Source organism: Nyctereutes procyonoides, unplaced genomic scaffold, assembly GCF_905146905.1.
Source record: "Nyctereutes procyonoides isolate TBG_1078 unplaced genomic scaffold, NYPRO_anot_genome, whole genome shotgun sequence".
In the NCBI taxonomy this organism is placed as follows: Eukaryota; Metazoa; Chordata; class Mammalia; order Carnivora; family Canidae; genus Nyctereutes; species Nyctereutes procyonoides.
Window position 1 is genome coordinate 4774986 of NW_026575139.1, and position 21400 is coordinate 4796385.

Here is a 21400-nt window from a genome sequence, read left to right on the forward strand (position 1 = left end):
GAGCTCCCAGAGAACCCGGACTCCGCCATCTTCACGTTGCAATCTATAGCTCCCAGTCCGCGCCCGCACCGACCCAGGCGCACTGGGCGAGCCGCCCCGCAGCCCCGCTCCCCTCGGGCCCGCGGCGCCAGGGGAGCGCTGGGGAGCGCTCGCGGGGACCCGGCAGCTTCTCCGGCCGGCGCCAGCCTGCCAGGTGAACTGGGAAGGAGCCGCTTCTGGAGTCCCCCCAGAGCCTCGGAAGGGTCAGTCTCCGAGAAAAAAAGCAGGCAGCCCGCAGAAAGCCCAGAAACAACCGAACCGGGGCAGTTTTACATCGCTTTGGGTTTTTTGAGGGGGCGGGGTGAGGGGGTACGAGACAAGTCCCCAAGTTTTCTTTGCTTTTCCCCCCCCATTTTCTTCTTCTTTTATTATTATTTTTTATTTGTTTTCATTTTTTTTCTCCCCCACCCCCCCCTTCTGGTAGAAGTGCGCTTTCCACCTACCAGACCCTGAAAGAAAGTGTCAGGAGCCGGTGCAAAATCCGGTTAAGTTCAAGAAGACATTTGGAAGTCCAGGAGGCCAAGCAGTTTGAAGAAGTGTAAGCGATTTTTTTTTCCTTCAAAAGAATATATTTTTTAAAGAAACCAGCCAGTCCGCGGGCAAGCAACAGCAGATTTCTTTCTTTCTTTTTTTTTTTTTTGGCCTCTTTCTCCTATTTTAGATCGAGAGATTTTTCTTTCCTTTTTTTCTTCTCTTTTTCTTTTTGCAAACAAAGCAAAAAACAGCATTGAAGAAAGAGCAAAATACAGAAGAAGAAGAGGAGGAAGAGAGGGCAAGAGAGGAAAGGGGGAAAAAAAAAAAACAAAAACAAAACACCAACCCGGGCAGAGGAGGAGGCGAGGAGGCGCGGCGGCGGCGGCGGCGGCGGCGGCGGCGGCGGCAGCGGCAGCGGCGGCGGCGGCGGCGGCGGCTCGGACCCCCTCCCCTGGCTCCCCCCATCAGTGCAGCTCTCCGGGCGATGCCAGAATAGATGCCGGGGCAATGTCCCGCCGCAAACAGGGCAACCCGCAGCACTTGTCCCAGAGGGAGCTCATCACCCGTAAGTGTCTGCGGCGTGCGCGCCAGGGGCCGGAGGATGGGGCTCCGGGTGCCCGGGGCTGGGTACACCGAGCCTGGCGCAGCCGGGCCGAGCGCCGAGGCCGCCCGCGAGCTCGCAGCGGCGGCCCAGAGCAGGGTGGGGGGCAGGGGGGGCCATAGCAAAGTTTCTTTGCAGCCCCGGGAGTCGAAGCGCTGCGCAGTCCGACGCGCCTCGGGCTCGAGGGCCTGCGGAGCGGGCTCCGGGCCGGGGAGGGGGCGTGCAGGCTGGAGGAGGTGTGTGTGCACGCGGAGCCCGGCTGGACGCTCGCCCCTCCGAGCGGCGTGTGTGGCGGCGGCGGCGCTGGTGGCGGGGTTTGGAGAGGAGGGGGAGGGGGCTGGGGGAGCGGAGGGGGAGGGGGGAGCCGGGAAGTGGGGAAAAGTTGGCGAGCGCGTGGGTCCGCGCTGGAGGCGCGGGCGGAGGAGAGCGGGGTGCGCTCCGGCCTAGGGGAGACGCGGGGCGAGGGCGGCCGCCGGCTCCGAGTCCCCGGCCGCTGCACCCGGCCGGGCAGGGCGCCCGCCACGCCGGTCCTAGGATTCCGCCGCCGCCTTTCTCTCCTCTCCTCCTGCTATTTGCAAAAGAATCCAGCTGCGCGGCTGTTTGCTGGGCTCAGGCCCCCCCTCCCCATTTCCCCACCTCCGTCTGTCTCCTGGGATGATCTTGTCTTCTATCCCCCACTCCAAAAAAAAAAAAAAAAAAAAGGTGGGGGGATTGGGGGCTGGTGAAAAAGCCCCGCCACGGGAAAAAGGATTGTCAGCTAGGATCAGGAAGACGGGGATGTGCTTGTAAAATAGAGGGGAAAAAGAAAAAAAAAAAAAGAAAGAAAGAAAAGGAGAGAGACCTATCAATCTCTTATCCATCTTTCTGTCTCAGTATCTTTCATCTTCCTTCTCTAAATAAACAAGGCAGGTCGCGGTGGAAATCCACCGGCTGAAATCGTGCAGATTTCAAGCAAGTGGCCCGGCAGGCAAAGTCAGGCAGCGGGGCAGAGACGCAGCAGCTTCCAGCGCCCCAGTCGGGCTTATTTAGAAAAGGGAAGAAGCGAGCGCGAGCGGGCCAGGTACGGTGTTTGCAGGGGAGCTCGCCCCGAGTCCCCGCACACTTGCACGGCAAGGTCGGCTCGCAGCGCTCCCTGCCCGGCGCTGCCCGCGGGGCCGCTGCTTCGCGGCGCGCGAACATCTCCCCGTGGTCCTTTCTCTCGCGGTGCCTAGGTCGCCGTTGCCTTTTTTTCTTTTTTAAATTGCAATAGAAATAAAACATCCTCTGGGTGCCATCGAGACGTGGGCAGGTTGTGTTCTTGCAATCCTCCGAGCACCTCGTCGGGCTGGGGCCGGGCAGCCCGCGCGGAGCTGGAGAGGGCTGCGCGCCCAGCCGCAGCCGGGGACTGGCTGCGGGGCGGCCGAGAGCCGAATATTTATGTTATATTTTAAAAAATTTAAATAAATAAATAAATATATAAAGGGGCTCTTCCCCTCCCCTGAACACCCAGCATAGGAGCCATCTGCTCGGAGCATTTGCTGCTGCCACCTCTCCTTTGTTACAGCAGATACATTAGTAAGAATTTGTGGATTTATTATTGCTTTTTTCTGGGGAAGGGAATAGATTTTAAAGTGGGGTTCGCCTTGGGAGAGGGATGCGGTTTCCGAGGGAGGGAAGAGAACTTCTCTTTTATTTTTCACCATTGTACCCTCAAAGAAGACGCACTGGTTGCGTTTGCAACAAAATGTTTTACAACCAGATTTCAGCCTGGTTTGATCAAGGTCCTTCTGGCCAGTTGACATTTCGTCCTTTAGCAAGCCCAAGCCATCCCTTATCCCTCCGGCACCCCAACCCCCTTTAGATGGTGTACTGGTTGTTACAATGTCTGTATTTGCAGAGGTTAATTTCTCTAGGAGGCAATTTGCCCCTCATAGCCTCTGTATAATTGCAAGGGTTGTTTTTGAGGAGGGGGAAGTTGGGTGGGCTGGGGAAGGGGGAGTTGTCAGGGCTGCATTGCCAAGCTGGAAGCAGCGAAAGGAGCCAGGAGTGTTTGCAGTTGTGTGTAAGGGGGGAAGAAGCAGGTAGGTTTGCTTTGCTTTTGCCCTCTCCCCCTCTGGCATTCCTGGGACATCAGGAGAAAGCCCTGCCTGGCCAGAAGGACTGGTGGCATCTGCTCGTGGGGGGACAAGGCGTGCCTGGTACAATATCCTTCCATCCTTCATTTGTTCCCCCTCTCTCTCAGCCTTGCTCCGAGAGCCAGCGAGAGAGAGCGGTGCTGGCTTGGGAAAGCCGCTGCCACTGGAGCAGGGAGGGAGGGAGGGAGAAGAGAGAGGCAAAGGAGAAGAGGTGAGGAGGAAGAGGCAGGGGCAGAGGATATCTCGCCTGCCTTTCAGGGGCACATGGAGCCCAGGGCATGTGCAGGGGGTCAAGCCGAGAGAGTGGTCCAACCAGTTTTCAGACAAGGCTATTTATTATCAAAAAGCAGCTGGCTTTTCTGTTTGTCCTGTGTCACCCGGGAGGTGGGAGTGCAGGCAGGGGAATGGCAAGAATTGGATGCAGTTTAGGCTGCATGGCCTGTGGAAGTGCCTCTCCACAGTGATGCAGGAGTCGTGGGTTTAGGGTGCTCTGGAGCCCTGGCCAGCAAGGCCAGTGCTGTCACAGCCCTGACCCAGGGGGTTGGGGGGAGCTTCACATTCTACATTTTAAATGTGAAGGAAACTACCCCCCCTCCCCCAATGTGGTACATCTTCAGTAGGGTGGCAGCCCCCTGGTTCTGTAGAGACAGTGTAACTTAGGATGACTGCTGGTCTGGGAAACATGAAGAGGACACAAATAGCAAATAATCTCAGGGTGGTGGGGGGACGGCAGACAAGCTCTATAGTGAACCTCCTTAAATGTACAGACAGGGCCAGAGAGAAGAGAAGTAAAGTATGAAACAGGGTGGGAGACAGCTGGGGATGAAAACCTGGGCTTCTGGTTTGTTTCAAGATGTTTGACCCAGATGGATATGGCTTTTAGAAGCGGAGGACAGACACAGCTATTAATAAAAACAAACACAAAACAACACAGTGACAATAATGAGGGAAGAAGAGGGGCCGCGGCTGACCAGACAGAGAGAAGGGCTGTGAGCCCACAATGCCAGACAGGGAGAGGAGGGGAAATGAAGTCCAGTCCACGGAGGAGCTCTGAGGCTTTCTGAGGCTTTCGGAAGAAAATAAGATGTCCATGGTAAACTACACAACCCTGGCGAAGGTGATTTTTTCCGACAGCCTACCAACAGGTTTCCTTGGAAGATCAGTAATTTTCTGTATGAATTCACGATTTTGCAAAAACAACTAGAGACCCAAGGTTTGACACGGAAGTTAGGCTAACTGTGTTAATTTCACGGTTGCCTTTTAAACTGGGTTTTGCTATAACTGTGTGTTTTGGAGGCGGCTGGATTCTCAATGACCTTAACTCTCTGGGGTATAGCGTATCTCCAGTTGTCCACAATCTTTCAAGATTGGGCCTCTGATAAATTTCATAAGCCGTGGGGCTCTCTTTTTTAGGGGGGGGTCTTTATAGGGGGGGAGTGAAGTTTGTCTCCCTTCTGCACAGAAGGGAACCCCATATCATTAGAAGTGTGATATAAGTCAGCTGCTCTGATTCCACGGGAGAATAAAAATGTGTTCATCAAAGGTGTTATGCCAGGCTGATTTTATTCATTTGTAATTCACACCTGAGAGAAAACAGCCGTGAGCGTATTTTAACAACCCTTAATATTTTTAAAGGGTATTCTTTCCCTCCCTGAATATTATGTACATATGCATATTTCTTGCTTTGGTTGGAGGGGGCTTGCTATCTGCCTGTTTTTTTGGCCTTGGCGATTTTTGCGTGGCCTTCAAAATATTTCATGCAAGAAAACGAGTCCTTTTACTCAAGTACTAGAGTGAATGCAGTTGCTTTGGGGAAGCCAGCCTTGGGAGCACAGAGGGAGGCTGAGGTCAGATGGCTGGGTGTGGCGCTCCGCTGACCACAGTGCGGGACCAAACGGGTCTCACTGACCCAAGAGAAAGACCAGCTTTGGGTGCCTCTGACAGTAATTAGCGGTATGTCTCAGGTGAGATGGAAGCACGCAGAACAGTTCGTTTACAGATACCGCTTCCGACTGTAGAGAGCACCAGTTTCTAGCGCCTTATCAGGCTAGAGCTCTTGGCGCTGTCTTGTAGCTTAGAACACGTCTTGCACCAGGCCTTCCCTTTTTCCTTTCCATCTCCTTCCCTGATCGCTTTGCATTCTCTGTTGCTTGTTGTGATAAAATACTTTCCAAAATAAACTTTCAGTTGAATTGGCTTTGGGTTGATGGCAAGCCTGAAACGCCGAGCCGCGCCTGGTGCCACTTGGCAGCTAGGGGGAGCTCGGTGCCCGTGTCATGGCTTGGCGCCTTCGCTACAATGGGCCAGGAACGGGCTTCCATCAGCAGCCGACAACGCAGTTTGCCTTGCTGCAAAATGTCTTAAGTGTGAAGTTGTAATATTGATTTTCTTACAGAGATTCGAGCAGGACAAAATGAGAATATAAGTTTGAGAAATCTATTTTCAAGCTATTGGCATTGATTTACAAGCCCTAGCTAGGCAGATGGGGGCATTTTTCTTTTTTTTTTTCCTTCTTTTCCTGATTTTTAAACAATTAAAATGGTTAATTTTGAATGGGCGTGTTTTCCCCTATGAGTCTGTGGTGTTGACTCTCTGAAAATCCCATTAGGCTGTTAAGGCATCCGCGATGGAATGAGGGGGTCTGGGAAGAGCATACATCATTTTGTCCATTTCTGTGTTGTATGTCACAGACCCAGGGAACGGTCGGTGGAGAATGGCTGCTTTTTGGGAGTCGTGCTCCTAAAACAGCTTGATGAATGGAAATCCTTTTAGCTCAGGTTTTATAACACTTGGATTCTCAATTCCATTTATTAGGTAATGTTCCCACTGTACTAAGGGAAATAGCACCATTCCCCAAAGATATCAAATGCCAACTCAAATAACGTGTAAAACTTTGTTTGGAAGGAGTAGAGGCTCGCTAGACCCAGCGTTGCTAATACCTTTCACCCCAAACAGTGCCCTTAATGGATGGCTTTTAATGAGACTCTTTCTCTCCTAACCGTGTAATTTAGTGCTGGGGAATATGTGTGCTTTTGATCATGGGATTTCTGGATCTATAATGTCTTCTCCAAGTTCAAGAAATCTGCAGACAGCACAGTTAACCCCGAGTCTCATGCCTGAGTTCAATACATGGGCAGAAGAGGTTGCCCTGAGACAGGAAAGAGTGCTTTATTCTAACCTGAAAGAGAAATAAATCAGGTCAGACGAAAGCCTCGTGGCTGTCATCAGCTGAGAAAGAGCCTTCACTCTCCAGTACAGAGGGCCAGCAATTTATCTGATGATTTCTCTACTTCATTTAATGTTTGAATCGAGCCAGTTGTAAGCATATCGTGGCAGCGAGCTCATTTGACGACTCAAGAGACAGAAGTGGCACAGTCACCTCACAGCCTTGGGCTGGGCAGTGGCCTTTGGCCTGCAGAAGACCGTTAAAAAAATTCACTTTAGGAATCCCCAGTCTTTTGCCTTGGTACTTGGGAGAGTCTCACAAGCTGTAACTAAATACAGACCCCAGATATGATGATGCTTGACAAAAAACAAAAACAAAAAAACAAAAACAAAACAACGATCTTTGTAGGGAAGGGTAGAGATGGGGTTCTTAAGCTTTGGGGGCTTCTTCCTGCATCTCCTGTGGCTTGGGGGAGGTCCCTTTGGCTGTCTGGTTAGGGCCCACCTTCAGTAGGAGCTCTCTGAGGACTTGGGATTCCAGGTCTGATGCTGGGGTCACATCTGGGGAGGACAGGGGAAAATAAATGCTCTCTGGGGACTGCACCCAGCACCACACGGTCAAGTGACTATGCAGGCTGAGCATCCTTCTCTGAAGATGGTATTAGCTGTAGGCATGCTGACAGATTTTTTTTTTTTTTTTTTAATGGGGAGAGGGCACAGAAGAATACCGGAAAGGCATGCCTGTCATCCAGCTGCTCTGAGTATGGCTTTGTCACGTCTTTATTTACTCCCATGAGTGGGTCTGGGGACCTCAGTGTTCTGCTTTGTCCACCCCCATCCTACTCCCACTTCCCCAGACCTCTCTTCTTTCCCAGGGAGCCAGATGTCCGTGAGACCTGCTCATGTTCTGGTCCCTGTTTCTCTAACTCCTCCCCAAGAAAAGCCGTGTGTTGCCTTCCTTCCTCGAGCAGTTAGTTTTCCCCAAGGCGTGTATAAAAAGTGCCAATAGCAGGCTATTTGCAGACCCACGGAAGCAGAGGGACATACTTCTTCACACTTCTTGCATCTTCTGCAGGAGCCATTGGGCGGGGGGGCGGGGGGGGGGAGGACAGCATCGTTTTTTTGCTGGCAAAAGTGACACCAGATCGAGGTTTGATTAATGGTGCTACATTCACCGGGACTTTTTCGTCGGGCGTTTTGACATATGCAAGTCTTTTGTGTAGTTGCTGAAATTCAAGAAATTCATTCTTTATTTCTTTTTCCAAGAGAGCTGATAATCTGCTTGGGTGTCGAATTAGCCAGCCTGAGCTATTTTAACTATAATGAAATCCCAGACCACACAAAATTAGTAACTTCAAAGAAAAAAAAAAAGCCTCTGTTCTGTTCTACACAACTTTTTTATGACCCCCTTCCACTGAAATAGAAATACATTTGCGGATGTCCTGATGAGTTCTCTACTAAAACAACGTGCAAAAATGACTCAAAAAAGTTGAATGCCAATGTTACTGTGATTAACGTGTGCTTCAGAAATGGATGTGCTGCTTTTTCTCTTCTTCTTCTTTTTTTTTAAATGAGGTCATGTTTAAATTTCTACCTTGGACATGAGATACTGAAATGGCTTGTGTCCTTGCTATTTTGCTCCCATCCCCAGAGGATGTCCTCCAGCTAAAGGCTTGGAGTCCAGTGTCCTGTGTGGAGGGTCCTTCCTTCTTCTGCTTTGCACCTTCGAAAAAAACACAGCATTAAGTAAAACAAATCTCTTCATTTGGCCTCATAGAGTGCTTTTATATCCTGTCATTATGATCCCTGTTGTGGCTCTGAAGATTTAAGGCATTTGCAGCTCTCTGGACTCTTCTAAACATGCTTGGAAGGGTTTCTGTGGTGGTAAACGTTTTTTTTTTTTTTTTCTTTTAAAGCAACTATTTTATTTATCAAAACATAGGTCGCTTTATTCTTTGGTTTTGTGGACTTGGGTTTTTATTAGTAACCTCTTAGTAATGGACAGGATCTGTGAATGCACCTGAACACTGTTTTCCTTATTCATTTGGCCTTTTTTTTCCCTGCTTTCGAATGTGTGAGACCAGGCTCCCTGAGCTCAGTTTTTGGAGTTCTAGAGAGGTGGATGTGGTGTGGGGAAGGGAAGGCTGGACAGTCCACGGCTCAAGTCAGGGTATTTTTCAAGGAACTGTTTTCAATATGCCAAAGTATCCTGAAACCAAGCTGGGGTGGGTAGGGCAATGCGTATCTATGGGGATCTTCCTCCCGCCTTCAGACTTCCCCATTCAGAATCTGCCTCTGGGCTGCGTGACTGAGGTTCTTCCTGCACCCCACACCATGTCCCAGATCAGGAACCCCTGCCTTCCTGGAATGCAGGCCAGGCTCAGGCTTTCCCCTGCAGGCCCCCTCAGCCAGACCCAGGTCATTTCCATGAGTTGCCAGGAAGGTCTTGCACCCACAGTCTTCCTTCTGTCTTCAGTCGGATGCCAGAAATCTCGACAATTTCATTTGAGGCTTGTTCAGTGGTTGGGATGGAGCAGACAGGGCCTCCTGGGGTGGTGGCCTCGGCGTGCCCCCATTCTTCCACAGATCTGAGGCTGGTAGGGAGGAAGCCTTTGGAGGGTCTTGGGGAGAGCAGCTCTGAGACACCTGGCCTGGCTGCACTGCTCAGCCCTCCTCCTGAGAGGGCAGGTGGTCAGGGGAGGGCGTTCATCTGTACAACGACGACGAGGAGGCCTGCTTCCCCCCTGCAGGCTGTGTCCTCCCAGGGCCAGTAGTGGCCCTAGGCATTGCTGGTTGTGGGAATTCGTGGCCAAATGGGGCTGGGACCCGGACAGTGGGTCCCACCCTCAGACATGTTCTGACTCCTCCTGGTCCTGTGAGGACGGTCCTCCTAATGCCTGCATGGCTGGGCTGACGGGCTGCTCTTATCTCTGCCGCCTCTGCTGGGCACTTCATTATTCCCGATGTTCAGAGAACTTCATAAAACCTCTTGTCGTGCCTTTAAGCGTCATCTAGTCATAGATTATTTTCTCCACCAAGAATTGATTCCTTCTCTCTGCCATCCACTCGTCTCCCTCCTCCCCTCCCCATGGTTGTTATTTTCTCTTGGATCCAATAAATTAAAAATTGATGGCAGCTCCGAAAGTGTTGTGCTCTGTTGAGTGTGCGTGTTGGTGGTAGTTCAGTGTCGCTTGGAGTCGCAGCCCCTCCTGGAATGTTCGCGGGGAGGAGAATGAAAAGATCCCTTCGCAGATTATTGGTGAGCATGGGCTTGCTGGCAAAGGCTCCGTCTTCGTAGGAAGCAGGTGTAGAGTCTCCAGTCGGATGCGGAGCTCTGGCGGAGGGATGCTGAGCATTTCTTGTAAACATGCGTACACATCATGATGGCGGCTGTGACGTTGGTGGCACAGGATTTTAAGAGCCTGGCACCCCTCCCCCCACATCCTTCTCCTACCCACGCCCCCCGTCACTGAGACAATAATTCTTCATATGTTTCTCCTGGACTGTGACTTAGCCGTTAGAGATTTGGGATTTGAATCAGTGCAGGGTAAGGGGGACATGGGCCTGTGTGCTGTGTGTGCAGCCGTGCACATGCACTGTGCTCTGGGGACAGCAGGCAGTCGGCCCCTTGGCTGGAATTCCCCAAAGGGCAGGTGCAGGGGCAGTTGTTACAGATGGACCAGGGCGGGTGGGGCCCTTGGAGCCCTGCGTGTGGGGGAAATCACTGGCCAGGTAAGGCCATGCTAAGCCTTTGCAGCTGCCGGGGGCCTCTTGGCTGCTTGGCTGGGTCGGTGTTAATGCTGTCTTTCCATTTCTGTCTTCTGCCCCAAATTCCTTCCCAGCCGAGCTCAGGCATGGGGGAGTTTGTCTTAGGATCAAGTGCTTCCCCATCTACTTAACAAATATCCATTATTATTTGTGAACCCTGATTTCATTGCTTCTAAATGCGTTTCAGAGCTGGGAGGAGGCCTAGCCTTGTAAATAAAATGTGGTTTTGCTGTAAAAGAAAATTAACTCTGTGTGTGTGTGTGTGTGTGTGTGTGTGCGCGTGTGTATGTGTGAATATATATTTGTCCACGAGCTTTAGGATTTCGTATTTCAGAACCCACCCCAATGTGGTATCTGACATTTGAACAAGTTGCCTTCTGCATCCATTCATTTTGCCTCTTAACGAGTCAAACATTTTAGCAATCCCTGTACTTTATTCGGCTCATAATAGCGAGAGCAGCAATATTTTTTCCGGAGCCGCCTGACACTTGGGGAGCTTTTCACGAAAGCAGAAATCATCTCAGAGGAAAGACCTCATCTTTGCCTTCTTTATTTAGGGCCTGAGTTTGCTGGACAAGACAGCCTGAGGGGCTGGTTTGTTGGGTCTGGGAATTTGAAAAAGCTGTTTTTGTTACGTGTCTTTTCTCCTTCCTGGTGTTTTCTTATCTCTGGGTGGCAATTTGGGCTCCTCTGGCTCTTCCAGCAGAGGCCTGGTTCTCCAAGCTGCATGGGGCTGGGGGGCCTCGGGTGCCCATGGGGCAGTGAAAGGAGGGTACCAGGAGACCAGATGCCCCTCACCTTGCCGTTCTCTGAGCTGGGCCAAGGGGCTCTTTCTCCTTTTATTTCTTCCCTCATCGATGCGGTTCTAAGAAGGGCCGCGCGCGCACACACACACACACACACACACACGCACGCGCGCGTGTGCACACACACCCCATACACCCAGCTCGGTATCCGCCTGCCAGCGGAAATGAAACCACAGCCCGTCTTTTGGGGGTGTCTCCGAAGGCCATGAGCATGAGCTTCCAGGCTCAGCAAGTTGTCTTGGTCTACCCGCCGTGACCCAGAACTTGACAGTTGAGGGGTTCATGCTGCTCTGCCGCCTGAACTTTTGGGGGGTGACGTTGCCACCTTCCTGGGATGTATGTCGCTTGGCAGATGAAGCCCAGAGCCCCGCACCCCCCCGCCCCCGGGGTGGGGGGGAGAGGAAACCCCATTCTTGGAGTAGGGTGAACACTGGCTGTCATCTTGAGTTTTACTTTCAGCGCCGATAGTAAGAGGGAAGATTTGTTTGTTTCTTTTGCTCCTGGGCTGCCTGGAAAGCAGCGAGCTGGGGTCGTGGGTCCTGGGGTCCTGGAGCCCCGGGGCATGGGGGACTTGGCTGCCAGGGGCCTGGAGGCCCGAATCCCAACAACGGCACAACGAACAGTTTGGGATACTTTTCAGATTCAGTGATGGGGGGTGGGTGGCTCACAGAGCCTGCTGCAGCAGAAAAGTGAAAAGGCAGAGAGAGCCAAATAAAGGAAAGAATACCAGATGTTACCAAAAAAAAAAAAAAAGAGAGAGAGAGAGAGAGAGAAAGTGCTGGTACCAAGTCCTCAGCAAAAGATGGAAGGCAGAGAGGCAGGACTGCTTGTGAACAGGCTCACAGTGACCTCTGCTAATTTTTCAAGTAGCCTGTGTTTCCTTTGAATGAGAAGGGACGGGTTGAAATTATGTAGCTTAAAACCTCCTAGCAGAGAGGAGGTATGCGGGTGCTTCCTAGAACTCCTCCCAGGAGAGCAGACAGGCCTGAGAAAGTTAATGAAAAGCAAAACAAAACAAGGACAAGAAAGATGAAATTATTAAGCGGCAGGAAGCACCTCCCCGTCCTCAGAAAGGATGGTCACGCTGGCAGCGTGGCCGGCCTTGGTGACGCAGCAGAGTGCCAGGCCTGCTGGCGAGTGGCCGCTCAGGCAGGGCCAGGTACTGCCGCCCTTCCCACCACAGAGCTTGCCCCTGCTCCATCTGAATCCTCTGTTTCATTTTGTCCTTTCTTTTTTTTTTTGCTTTTCAGCTCATTTCCTTTGTGCCTCTCTCCTTTTTTTTTTTTTTTAACAAAACAATATTTTGACATCCTCCTCCCGTGTATTAGAGTTCCCTCTCTAGAAATGGCGCACAATACATCCTTATATTTCTAAAGAACTGTTTTCACAGCCCTCTCCTTTGGCTCTGAAATTATGTATATGTAATTGGTAATTAAAGGTGCAAGCTTTTCAATATAAACAGTATTGCTCAATGTTAGATCATTAAAGGGAAAAGAAGCACCGAGTAATTACCTTTTCCATTCTGACAAACCGTTCGCAGGAATCCGGTCCCCCTACCACCACTGTTCGGCGTGAGGGTTGTGATTACATTTCAACCATACCAAAGCATCTTTTCATAAAATAAATTAGTAAATTAATTATGTGGCATTGTCTTCCAACTCCTTTTTAAGTAAACTCCTGATTTCTTTTTTAAAGTGTAATTAATGGTTCCTGGGTCTGGCTCGGTGAAAACTGCTTCTCTTACCTTATAGGTTTTTTTGTTTGTTTTTGTTTTTGTTTTGTTTTGTTTTGTTTTGTTTTTGCATGAGAGGTGTGCAGACAACAGGTTTAGGATTTCCTCATCTTTGGGATGTTTCTGTACTGCCATGGGTCTAATCCACGTCTGCATGTAACTCATGGAGGGCTCTGTCTACTTGTCTGTAACCACAGGCAGGATCTCAAATGTTAACTTCCCTTCCCAGCAACACCTATGCATCGACTGTATACACGTGGTTCCAACGCGTTACCTGTCATATACCGTCCGTTCTAGATTCAGCATCACACATGGCCTCTCACAGGCCCCAAATAAGCTGTGTTCAGAAAATACAGAACAGGGATTTATATGTAGGATGGAAGATGCCACAGAATTTTTTCCTTAAATTATCTGTTCTTTGGCTCTGGCCCGTCAATAACTTCACTGCCACGGAATGTGTTTTCCTCCCTTCCATCCCTTTTCTCTGTTCCTCTGTGGTTTTCATTATATCTTACTGAATACCACACAGCTCAAAATTTACCTGCCTCCTTGGGTTTCAGACCTCTGCCCCCCTCTTGGCTTTCTCAAGCACCCTGATGCTAGTGTGGTCTACATGAAGACCCCAAGGGGATATGTAACCTCACTGTCCACTCCTCTTATTTATGACACTTACGGCTGCCGAGTCCTCCTGCTTTCCCCTTGGGGCTTGCTGCTGCTTTTTTGAGGCATTGATCGGCTTCAAAATATTTGGGTCCCTTGTCCCCTACCAAAAAAAAAAAAAAAAAAAGGAACTATATCGGCTGCTCAAGAAATATGAAAATGTACAGTCCATTGAAAGTGAGGTTTGTCGTCTGCCAAGAAATGCTTTTGGAGCCTGAAAAGGTTTTTTTCCTTTCTTTTTCTGGAGTGAAAATAAAACCAAAAAGGACAGTGGGGAGCTGATGAGTGCTGGGGAATCTACAAGGTGATGGAAGTCCGACCAGGAGCAGTGTCTGGCGGCAGAGCCGGCTCCCTCGTTCGGGGACCAGACTCTCAGCGTCCCTTCCCCTGCCTTCTGTTCTTTTTTTTTTTTTTTTTTCTTCGATATTTCTCTTTGAACCAATGCTCACTTGTTGCTTTCTGAGCCTGTGGGCTTCTTTCTCTCCTAAGGACTGGCTGCCTGACACCCGTCTAGGGTTTTGCTTTCTTGTCTGGTGTGTGGCCAGGTCCAAGGTGGAGGAATGCGAGCAGGGCTCCCATGAATGGGGAGGACATGAATGAACCCTGGAAGGGAGGGGGTGGTGGATGGAGCCCAAGCAGGGTGAACCGGCTCTGGCTCTGGCTCACGGTTCTCAGCCTTGGCTGGCCACTGGAATCACCTGGGGAGTCTTAAAAACAAGAAGACAATGTGATGTTTGGATCTGGCTGTAATTAGTTTGGGGTGCTGCCTGGGTGGGGTGGGGGTGGGTGTTGTGGGGCAGGGGGCTTGGAGCTCCCCAGGTGATTCTCAGATGATGTAAAGTGGGAGAGACCTGTCTCTAGCTTGAAGTACAGGCCTGTGACACAGCCTTGTGTGAAAGCACGACGGGTGTCCTGTGCACATGTGTGTGTTTATGTGCTATGTTGGGGGGTGGGAATCAACAGCAGATAAGCTACAAAGGAGTAAGTTCAGCATCAGTTAAGCAGCCAATCTCCAGGGGCTATGCAGTTGCTCCTGGAGCCTCAGTTTACCCATCCATGGCCCCCAAGAGTCAGGCAGGGATGTGGTGACTGCACCTGCCCCCAGGCAGTGGAGGGCTCCTCCGTGGGGAAGGGTTGGGATGGCCGATGGGTGCCTGTGATTGCCTAAGCCCATCTCTGTCTTCTCTGCCCCCTTCTCCTTTCTCTCTTCAGCAGAGGCTGACCATGTGGAGGCCGCCATCCTTGAAGAAGATGAGGGTCTGGAGATAGAGGAGCCCAGCAGCCTGGGGCTGATGGTGGGTGGCCCCGACCCTGACCTGCTCACCTGTGGACAGTGTCAGATGAACTTCCCCCTGGGGGACATCCTGGTTTTTATAGAGCACAAGAAGAAGCAGTGTGGCGGCAGCCTGGGTGCTTGCTATGACAAAGGCCTGGACAAGGGCAGCCCGCCGCCCTCCTCGCGCTCCGAGCTCAGGAAAGTGTCCGAGCCGGTGGAGATCGGGATCCAGGTCACCCCTGACGAAGATGACCACCTGCTCTCACCCACGAAAGGCATCTGCCCCAAGCAGGAGAACATTGCAGGTATGGATTGTTGCACTGGCCAGGCCGCTGCCAAAGCCACCTCCTGGGTCCCACGCCCGCCTCCCCCTCTGGTTGTGCCGGGTGTTGGTGCTGGGAGGGGGCCCGGGGGTTACTGGGATAGGACCACCAGCCAGGGCTCGCCCTTTCCGAGGGGCCACTATCTGGGTGACCCTCAGGACGAGACAGGCCTGAGGCTCAGAGAGGCACAGCTGGCCGATGGTTGCTTTGCTTTTGGCAATGAGACTGTTGTGGGGCCTAATCCATAGGCGGCTGGGAGTACAGAACGGAAATTTGGAAGGCTAGTTGTCCTTCGGTTTGCTGGTATTCTTGGCTTAGTCTCTGGCTGTGCAGTCAGACAGTCTTGGGTTGGAATCTGTTCCTCACAACATGGACAAGTCAGTTTTTCCATCTGTGAAATGGAGCTAATGGGACCTATCTCCATAGGGTTGTGGTGAGGTCCAATGAGATGTGGCCTGTGGGCAGGACCTGGTGGGCCCTTAGGAATGGGGGCACTCATTTCCTCCTCTTCCTCTCTTTGGCCTCAGTCTCCCATCCGCAAAAAGAGGTGCCCTGGTCTCAGAGGCCCCTTCTGAGGTTGGCTGATCCGTCTGGTAGGTCTAGGGAAGGGCTTATGGGAGCTTATTGGAGCACTGCACCCCTTTCAGGAGGTTGACATTCCTTTTGGCATGCCCACTCAGCTGACCACCTGGATTGTGGACTTTTACCACCTGAAGAACTGATGTAGGGGTTGTGTCCTCCAACTGGGCCTGTTTGCTGCAGCGAGTTGGCGCCATGTCCCGCTGGGCCTCGGCTGTGGTGTGCCAGAGCCTCCACCAGGGAGCCCGTGCTCTGCGAGCCTCAGTGTTTGCTTCTTCTGGTCATACCTCTGAGCCTGGGAGGCCCAGCAGAAAAAGAGGGTCCTGACAACCTGTGTTCCTGCAGTAAGTGGCAGCCTGTCCTGCAGCAAGATGGCATCTGAGTGTGTGCAGATGAGGGTTCAGAACCTGACAGTTGACTTTGGACAAGCTGCTTCGTGGGTCTAGGCCTCAGTTTCCTTATCTGTCAACAGGGAGCGGGAATACTGGCAGGCCTGGTGTGAGGATTGAATGAGTAAGGGCTCCGTCAGTGCTTTGCCGGTGGAACCTTCCTTTCAGAGGTCCCCTTTGGTGCTGCAGTGTGCAAGTAGGTGCTGGCTATGTTGTGGGCACGGAAGCTAGTGGAGACGCTGGAGTGACTGAGGCTTTGGGTGCTCTTCCTTGGAGGGGGAGCCTGGTGTAGGCCAAGGTAGGATGGAGCAGAAGGCGCCATCGTCCAGAAGGCAGGCAGGATAACGCAGCAAGCCGCAGGCAACTTTGAGACCTTGGGCCTCAATTTGCCTACCTGTTAAAATGGGATTAATGAGATCTCTCTTGGGAAGAGACTATAGTGGGGATGCAGACTCCTGCTGGCACATGCTAGGTCCTGGGGAGACCCCATCAAATCACGAGGACCTGTGGGCCTTGCCATCTGGTGCATGAGCTAGGGGGACATCTCTCATGCTCTCAAGTTGCCAGTGGCTTTGAGAAGATTGTCTGACGTGTTCAGAGCCATGGTCATGTAAACCCCGGCTTCTCAGAATGTCCTGCAAATGTGGGTGACGCTGCTTTCATGAGGGCTGGAGCCTCTGGGCAAGAAAGGTGCAGAGTCCCTTTTGTTGGTGGGGTTGGGGGTCCCCCTGCCCTTTCTTCTCTTTGCCACTGGAGGAAACGTTTTTTTCTCCAGTAGAATAAACACCCGGCATCAGTGACCACAGACCTTGCCCATGAGACTCTGGTCCTTACTTATATTTCCATGGAAAGGCATTCTGCTTTCACCAAAAACCATCCGAATCCTCATTTCACGATGAAGGTATTTCCCAGCGAGAGGCCGCCGATCATTGTGGGTAGGTTTGTTTAAGAAAGCGACTAGATGTGATTTCATAAAAGGCAAAGTTAATCTGCAAGGCGGCTTTGTCCTCCCCGCCCCCCACCCCCCCGCACCCCTTTTCTTGGGCTATAATACTGCAGCAGCAGCCTACAGTATTTTTATTTTATGTGTGACGGAAGATATTCTTGGCCTTTTCTGTTCAGCAAACAGGACGAATGGATTTCTTCATTCTCGAAGAAATATGTAAAATAATCCCTTAGAAGTCTAAAGAGATATGTTTGTTCAAAGAATTTAAAATGTTATTTTAATCAAAGGCACCAAACAGTCTCCATGCTGTGTCAGCTGAAGACGACCATCCCATTCTAGCAGCACATCGTGCCTTCCCCTGCCAGTCCTCTTCCCCTTCTTCCCTTCGTGCGTTGGCACCAACTTTTCTTTCTTTCTTTCTATTTTTTTTATTTAATAAAAAGGAAAGATTAAAGAATAAAACTTCAGTGGCTCAAATGTATAAAGTAATTTAATATGGTGGGAGCATTAATTATTTTAGCTTAATTGAATTCTGAGGACTGCAGTACTTGCATTTTTGTAGACAAGCCCTGTTTATTATTTCTCTGCGTAGATTAACAGTAAAGGAAACGCAGATAACTTTCAGTTATTTATTGTAAAATAAATGTGTCAATTCATGTGTAAAGCAAGCTGCTCAAAGATAATTGAGTCTTTATATTTTAAGAGGGGGACTAGGAATCACAGGCGCTTCTCCGCCCGGGCTGCCGGAAATCCGCACAGCTGCTGCCCAGGCCCCTGGCACCGCTGGCCTCGCCCAGGCCTCTCCTGTTCCTGCTTCCCAGCCGTGGTGGGGAGGGATGCTCCGGCCTGCCCGAGCCCTGCTGTTGTCCCTGGGGTCGGCCGCTGGTGAGTGGGTGGCTGCTAACTCTTGGGACTTTGGCCTCTGGCCTGGCTGCCCCAAGGGAGGTACCTGTGGTGACCATGAGGGCCATGCCTTTCTGGGAAGCAGCAATCTGAGTGTTGTCCACACGGGTCCCAGCTCTCCTTCCACTAGGTGCATCTAGAGGCAGGGCTCCAGAGGTAGGAGGGCAAGGCCGGCCTGTGGGATAGGTGGGGGATCCCTTCCACCTTTAAGGGTACCCTGGGCGTGAGATCGGAGTTGGAATTGTGTAAGTCATTGCATCAGGGGCTGGACCCTGGATTAGCCCTTTTCCTGGGACTCCGGAGTCTGGAGATAGGCATAAAAGAGTAGTGACTGACTCCCTTCCTTCCTTCCTTCCTTCCTTCCTTCCTTCCTTCCTTCCTTCCTTCCTTCCTTCCTTCCTTCCTTTCCCTCCTTCCTTCCTCCCCTTTTCTTTCTTTCTTTCTTTCTTTCTTTCTTTCTTTCTTTCTTTCTTTCTTTCTTTCTTTCTTTCTTTCTTCTTTCTTTTTTCTTTCTAATGCTAGAAAAGTAGGAGAGTGGAAGGAGGAACTTTCTGGAGCTTTGTATCTTGGAGGGTATTCATTCATTCATTCTTTTTTTTTTTCATTTAATAAACAAGCACCTACTGCCCTTCCCCTGCCCTGAGCATCGCATCGTCATCCCCCGTTCCTGCCACCACAGGTGACAGGACCCTCTAGGGGTGGAGGGAAGTGTGGCGGGAAGAGAGCCATTTACGCTGCTGCTCTGTCCCCCTTGGGGATCGTGGCTAGAATGTGAGCAGGTGGCAGCCCCACCCTTGATGTGTGCGGTTGTGCCTTGGCTGTGAGCTGTGGGCAGGGAAAGGTCCTTGGATCCTGTGTCTGAGGCCCATCTGGGGACAGGGGTGGGGTTGAGTAGAGGTCGGGGCTCTGGCCTGGAGACCTGACTCACTCTGCCTGTATAGGAGTTCTTTATCTTTCCTAAACTCCCTTCTTACTGCATTCTTCGACTTTTGGCACTGCTGGAGGAGATGGGAGTAGCCAGCCCTGGGGTGGGGGTAGGGGGAAGCGAGATGGGTTTTGGGGTTTGCAGAGAGCAGGAGTCTCAGACCTGTGATGTGGGCTGGGTGTCTCAAAGAGGGATGGAGAGGAGGGGACTGTGCCATGGAGGCCAAGTGCTGCCGCGTGGGAAGGGACCCAGCACATGTCCTCACCCTACCCTGACACCTGCCAGCCTAGGCAGCAGTTTGCCCCGTAGGGGAGCACACCCAGCAGTAACGGTGGTGTTTCAGTGATGTGTCCCTGCCTGGCGTGTCAGATACCTGCTGCAGAGATGAGCACCTTCCCCCCTTACTGGCCGCTTCCCCAGCTCCATCATTTCCTGCTGGTAGCGTAGCTAATGTGGGTCTTCAGGAACTGGGGGAGAAACTTCCATTGGCTTCGGGGAACTCCACCATCAGAAACGTCAGAACAACTGTTGTGTGCCCCCTTCCCCCAGCCATCTTTGGCCACGTCCTTATACCATCCTGCAGTGGCCACTCTAATGGTGGGTCCCTCTGTGGAGGAACCTGGGGTGGGGTGGGTAAGGATCAAGGGAGCATGGGCTTCAGTGTCAGTTGGGAGAGGTGCGACTCCAGTGCCTGCCCAGGCCAGCCACTTCACTTTTCTAGGCCTCAGTTTCCTCATCTGTCCCCACCTGTCAGTCCTGTGCTGAGAATGGATGACAATGAAACACACAGAGCATCCACCTAGCCCAGGGTCTGGCTGCAGCCCAGTGACTGAGAGGTTGAAGCTTTCAGAAAAGCTTTCAAGAGCCTATGGACCCCGCTTGGCAGCATGAGGGAGGGGTTTGCTTCTCAGAGTCTTGAAAACTTAACCTCGGATTTCTCTCTCAGCCATTTCCTCCTTAGAATCCCCATGTTATAGCCACTGGAGGGAAGGCTCTTGATCACAGGTAATTCGTTTTTTGCATGTTATCACCCCTTCCATAACCAAATGAAGCTATAACTGGAGGAACGAGCCATCAGCTGTCAGTCATAGGTTTGCCTTTTGCCTTTTCTTCCTCCTCCCCCCATCAAACCCCAAATGTCAGATTTCTGGAGAAATGCAGGAGACAGGCAGCGGGTGACAGGAAATAGCAGATCCCCCTGGGCTGGAAGTGGCAGGCAGTTCCCTGCTGCCACGGCCCCACCCGCCCTGTATGTCTCCATCTGAAACCTAGGAGGGGCCAGGGTGTGCCTGGAGGGTGGGGGGGGTGAGGGGCTTGGTTTGGGGTCCTAGTGACCCATCGCCAGGCAAAATGTGTTGGAGAAACTGGCTTCTGATCAGCTGGAGGATTTACATGCCGCTCTGCAAATGTGCCTTTCAGACTTCAAAAAAATAAATAAAATACATGTGGAAAGAAGAGAATATTAGCCAGGCCAGTGGAAGAAACTAAATAACTTGCCTGTGCTGGAAACTGGAGATAAACCCCACTTGCAGGTTGTCTTTAAAAACTTGCGTTTGATATATTTAGAGTTGTTATTTTGCCTCCAAATTAAGATTAGTTAAATCCGTGCGTGTTGTAGCATGGATTATCTTTATGTATTATTAAATCGTGACAGCTAATTATTAGTTCTGTCTGCACCAAGGAATAGTGGAGTGTTCTGTCTCAGAGACATGGTCCTGGGGCTGGGCACTATGGGGCTGGCCCCAGAGCTTGGTCAGGGCTGGCAGGTGGTGGAGGAGAGGAGGAGGCCTACCTGGTAATCCCACATGGTCCCTAGGGGCTTTTCTTGGTTTATCTCCTCTTGAAATTTATATTGACTTTCAAACAGATACCTCCAACCCCACTTTGAAAGAGATGTTTCTAACTCCACTTTGAGCTAAGGCCCAGAGAGGGTAAGGGACTTGCCCAAGGTCACACAGCAAAGTGGTGAAAGACTCGGGTCTGCCTGGCTTCCCCGGATGACAGGAGGAATGGAGGGTTTTATTTATTTTTAAAGATTTTATTTATATATTCATGAGAGACACACACAGAGAGAGGCAGAGACATAGGCAGAGGGAGAAGCAGGCTCCATGCAGGGAGCCTCACATGGGACTCCATCCCAGGACTCGATATTGGGACTCCAGGATCGCGCCCTGGGCTGAAGGCGGCGCTAAACCGCTGAGCCACCGGGCCTGCCCGGAATGGAGGCTTTTAGGGAGGGGTAGTCTAACTCTGCCCAGCTGGCCCAGCCAGTGGGGGCAGGCACTACCTCCAGGCTCCGTCCAGGGTGGTCTTTGAAGCCAGTCCCAGGTATGACCCTGTGGGTATGACCCACCCCGGAGGCCTTGACCCACGGTCTGTGGTAGCCCCCCTCATACAGTTGCCTGTATTTCCTCGTGAAGGTTAGGAGAGGTGAGTGGTGGGAAAGAAAGCAGTAAGATGCCAATTCAGACGGCTGGATCTGGGCCGGGATTTGGGGTTTGCCAATGACCTGCTGAATGACCTTCAGCCAGTTGTTCACCTTCTCCAAGTCCCCCGTTTCCTGTAGAATGAAGATAATCTTTCTTATCTTTCAGGCTTGTTACAAGGTTTGATTTAGACAAGACATGCATGTATTAGGTCCCTGTGGATCGCTAGCTGTTATTAATAATAGAGAACCACTGGAGGGATCCATGTGGGGAT

At 51.4% G+C, this 21400-nt stretch overlaps 1 protein-coding gene across 4 annotated transcripts in view; it reads left to right on the plus strand.

The window, feature by feature from the left end:
• Positions 1-979: 979 nt before the first annotated feature.
• The window catches only part of BCL11B (BCL11 transcription factor B), a 90979-nt gene continuing 70558 nt past the window's right edge, over positions 980-21400 (plus strand). For 2 of the 4 annotated variants that reach the window (XM_055304125.1, XM_055304128.1), the window contains exons 1-2: positions 980-1078; positions 14572-14940. In XM_055304125.1, the coding sequence (XP_055160100.1) occupies positions 1021-1078; positions 14572-14940 (427 nt within the window). In that variant the 5' untranslated portion in view covers positions 980-1020. The remainder of the gene's footprint in view (positions 1079-14571; positions 14941-21400) is intronic. The other 2 variants (XM_055304127.1, XM_055304129.1) reach the window with 1 other exon arrangement.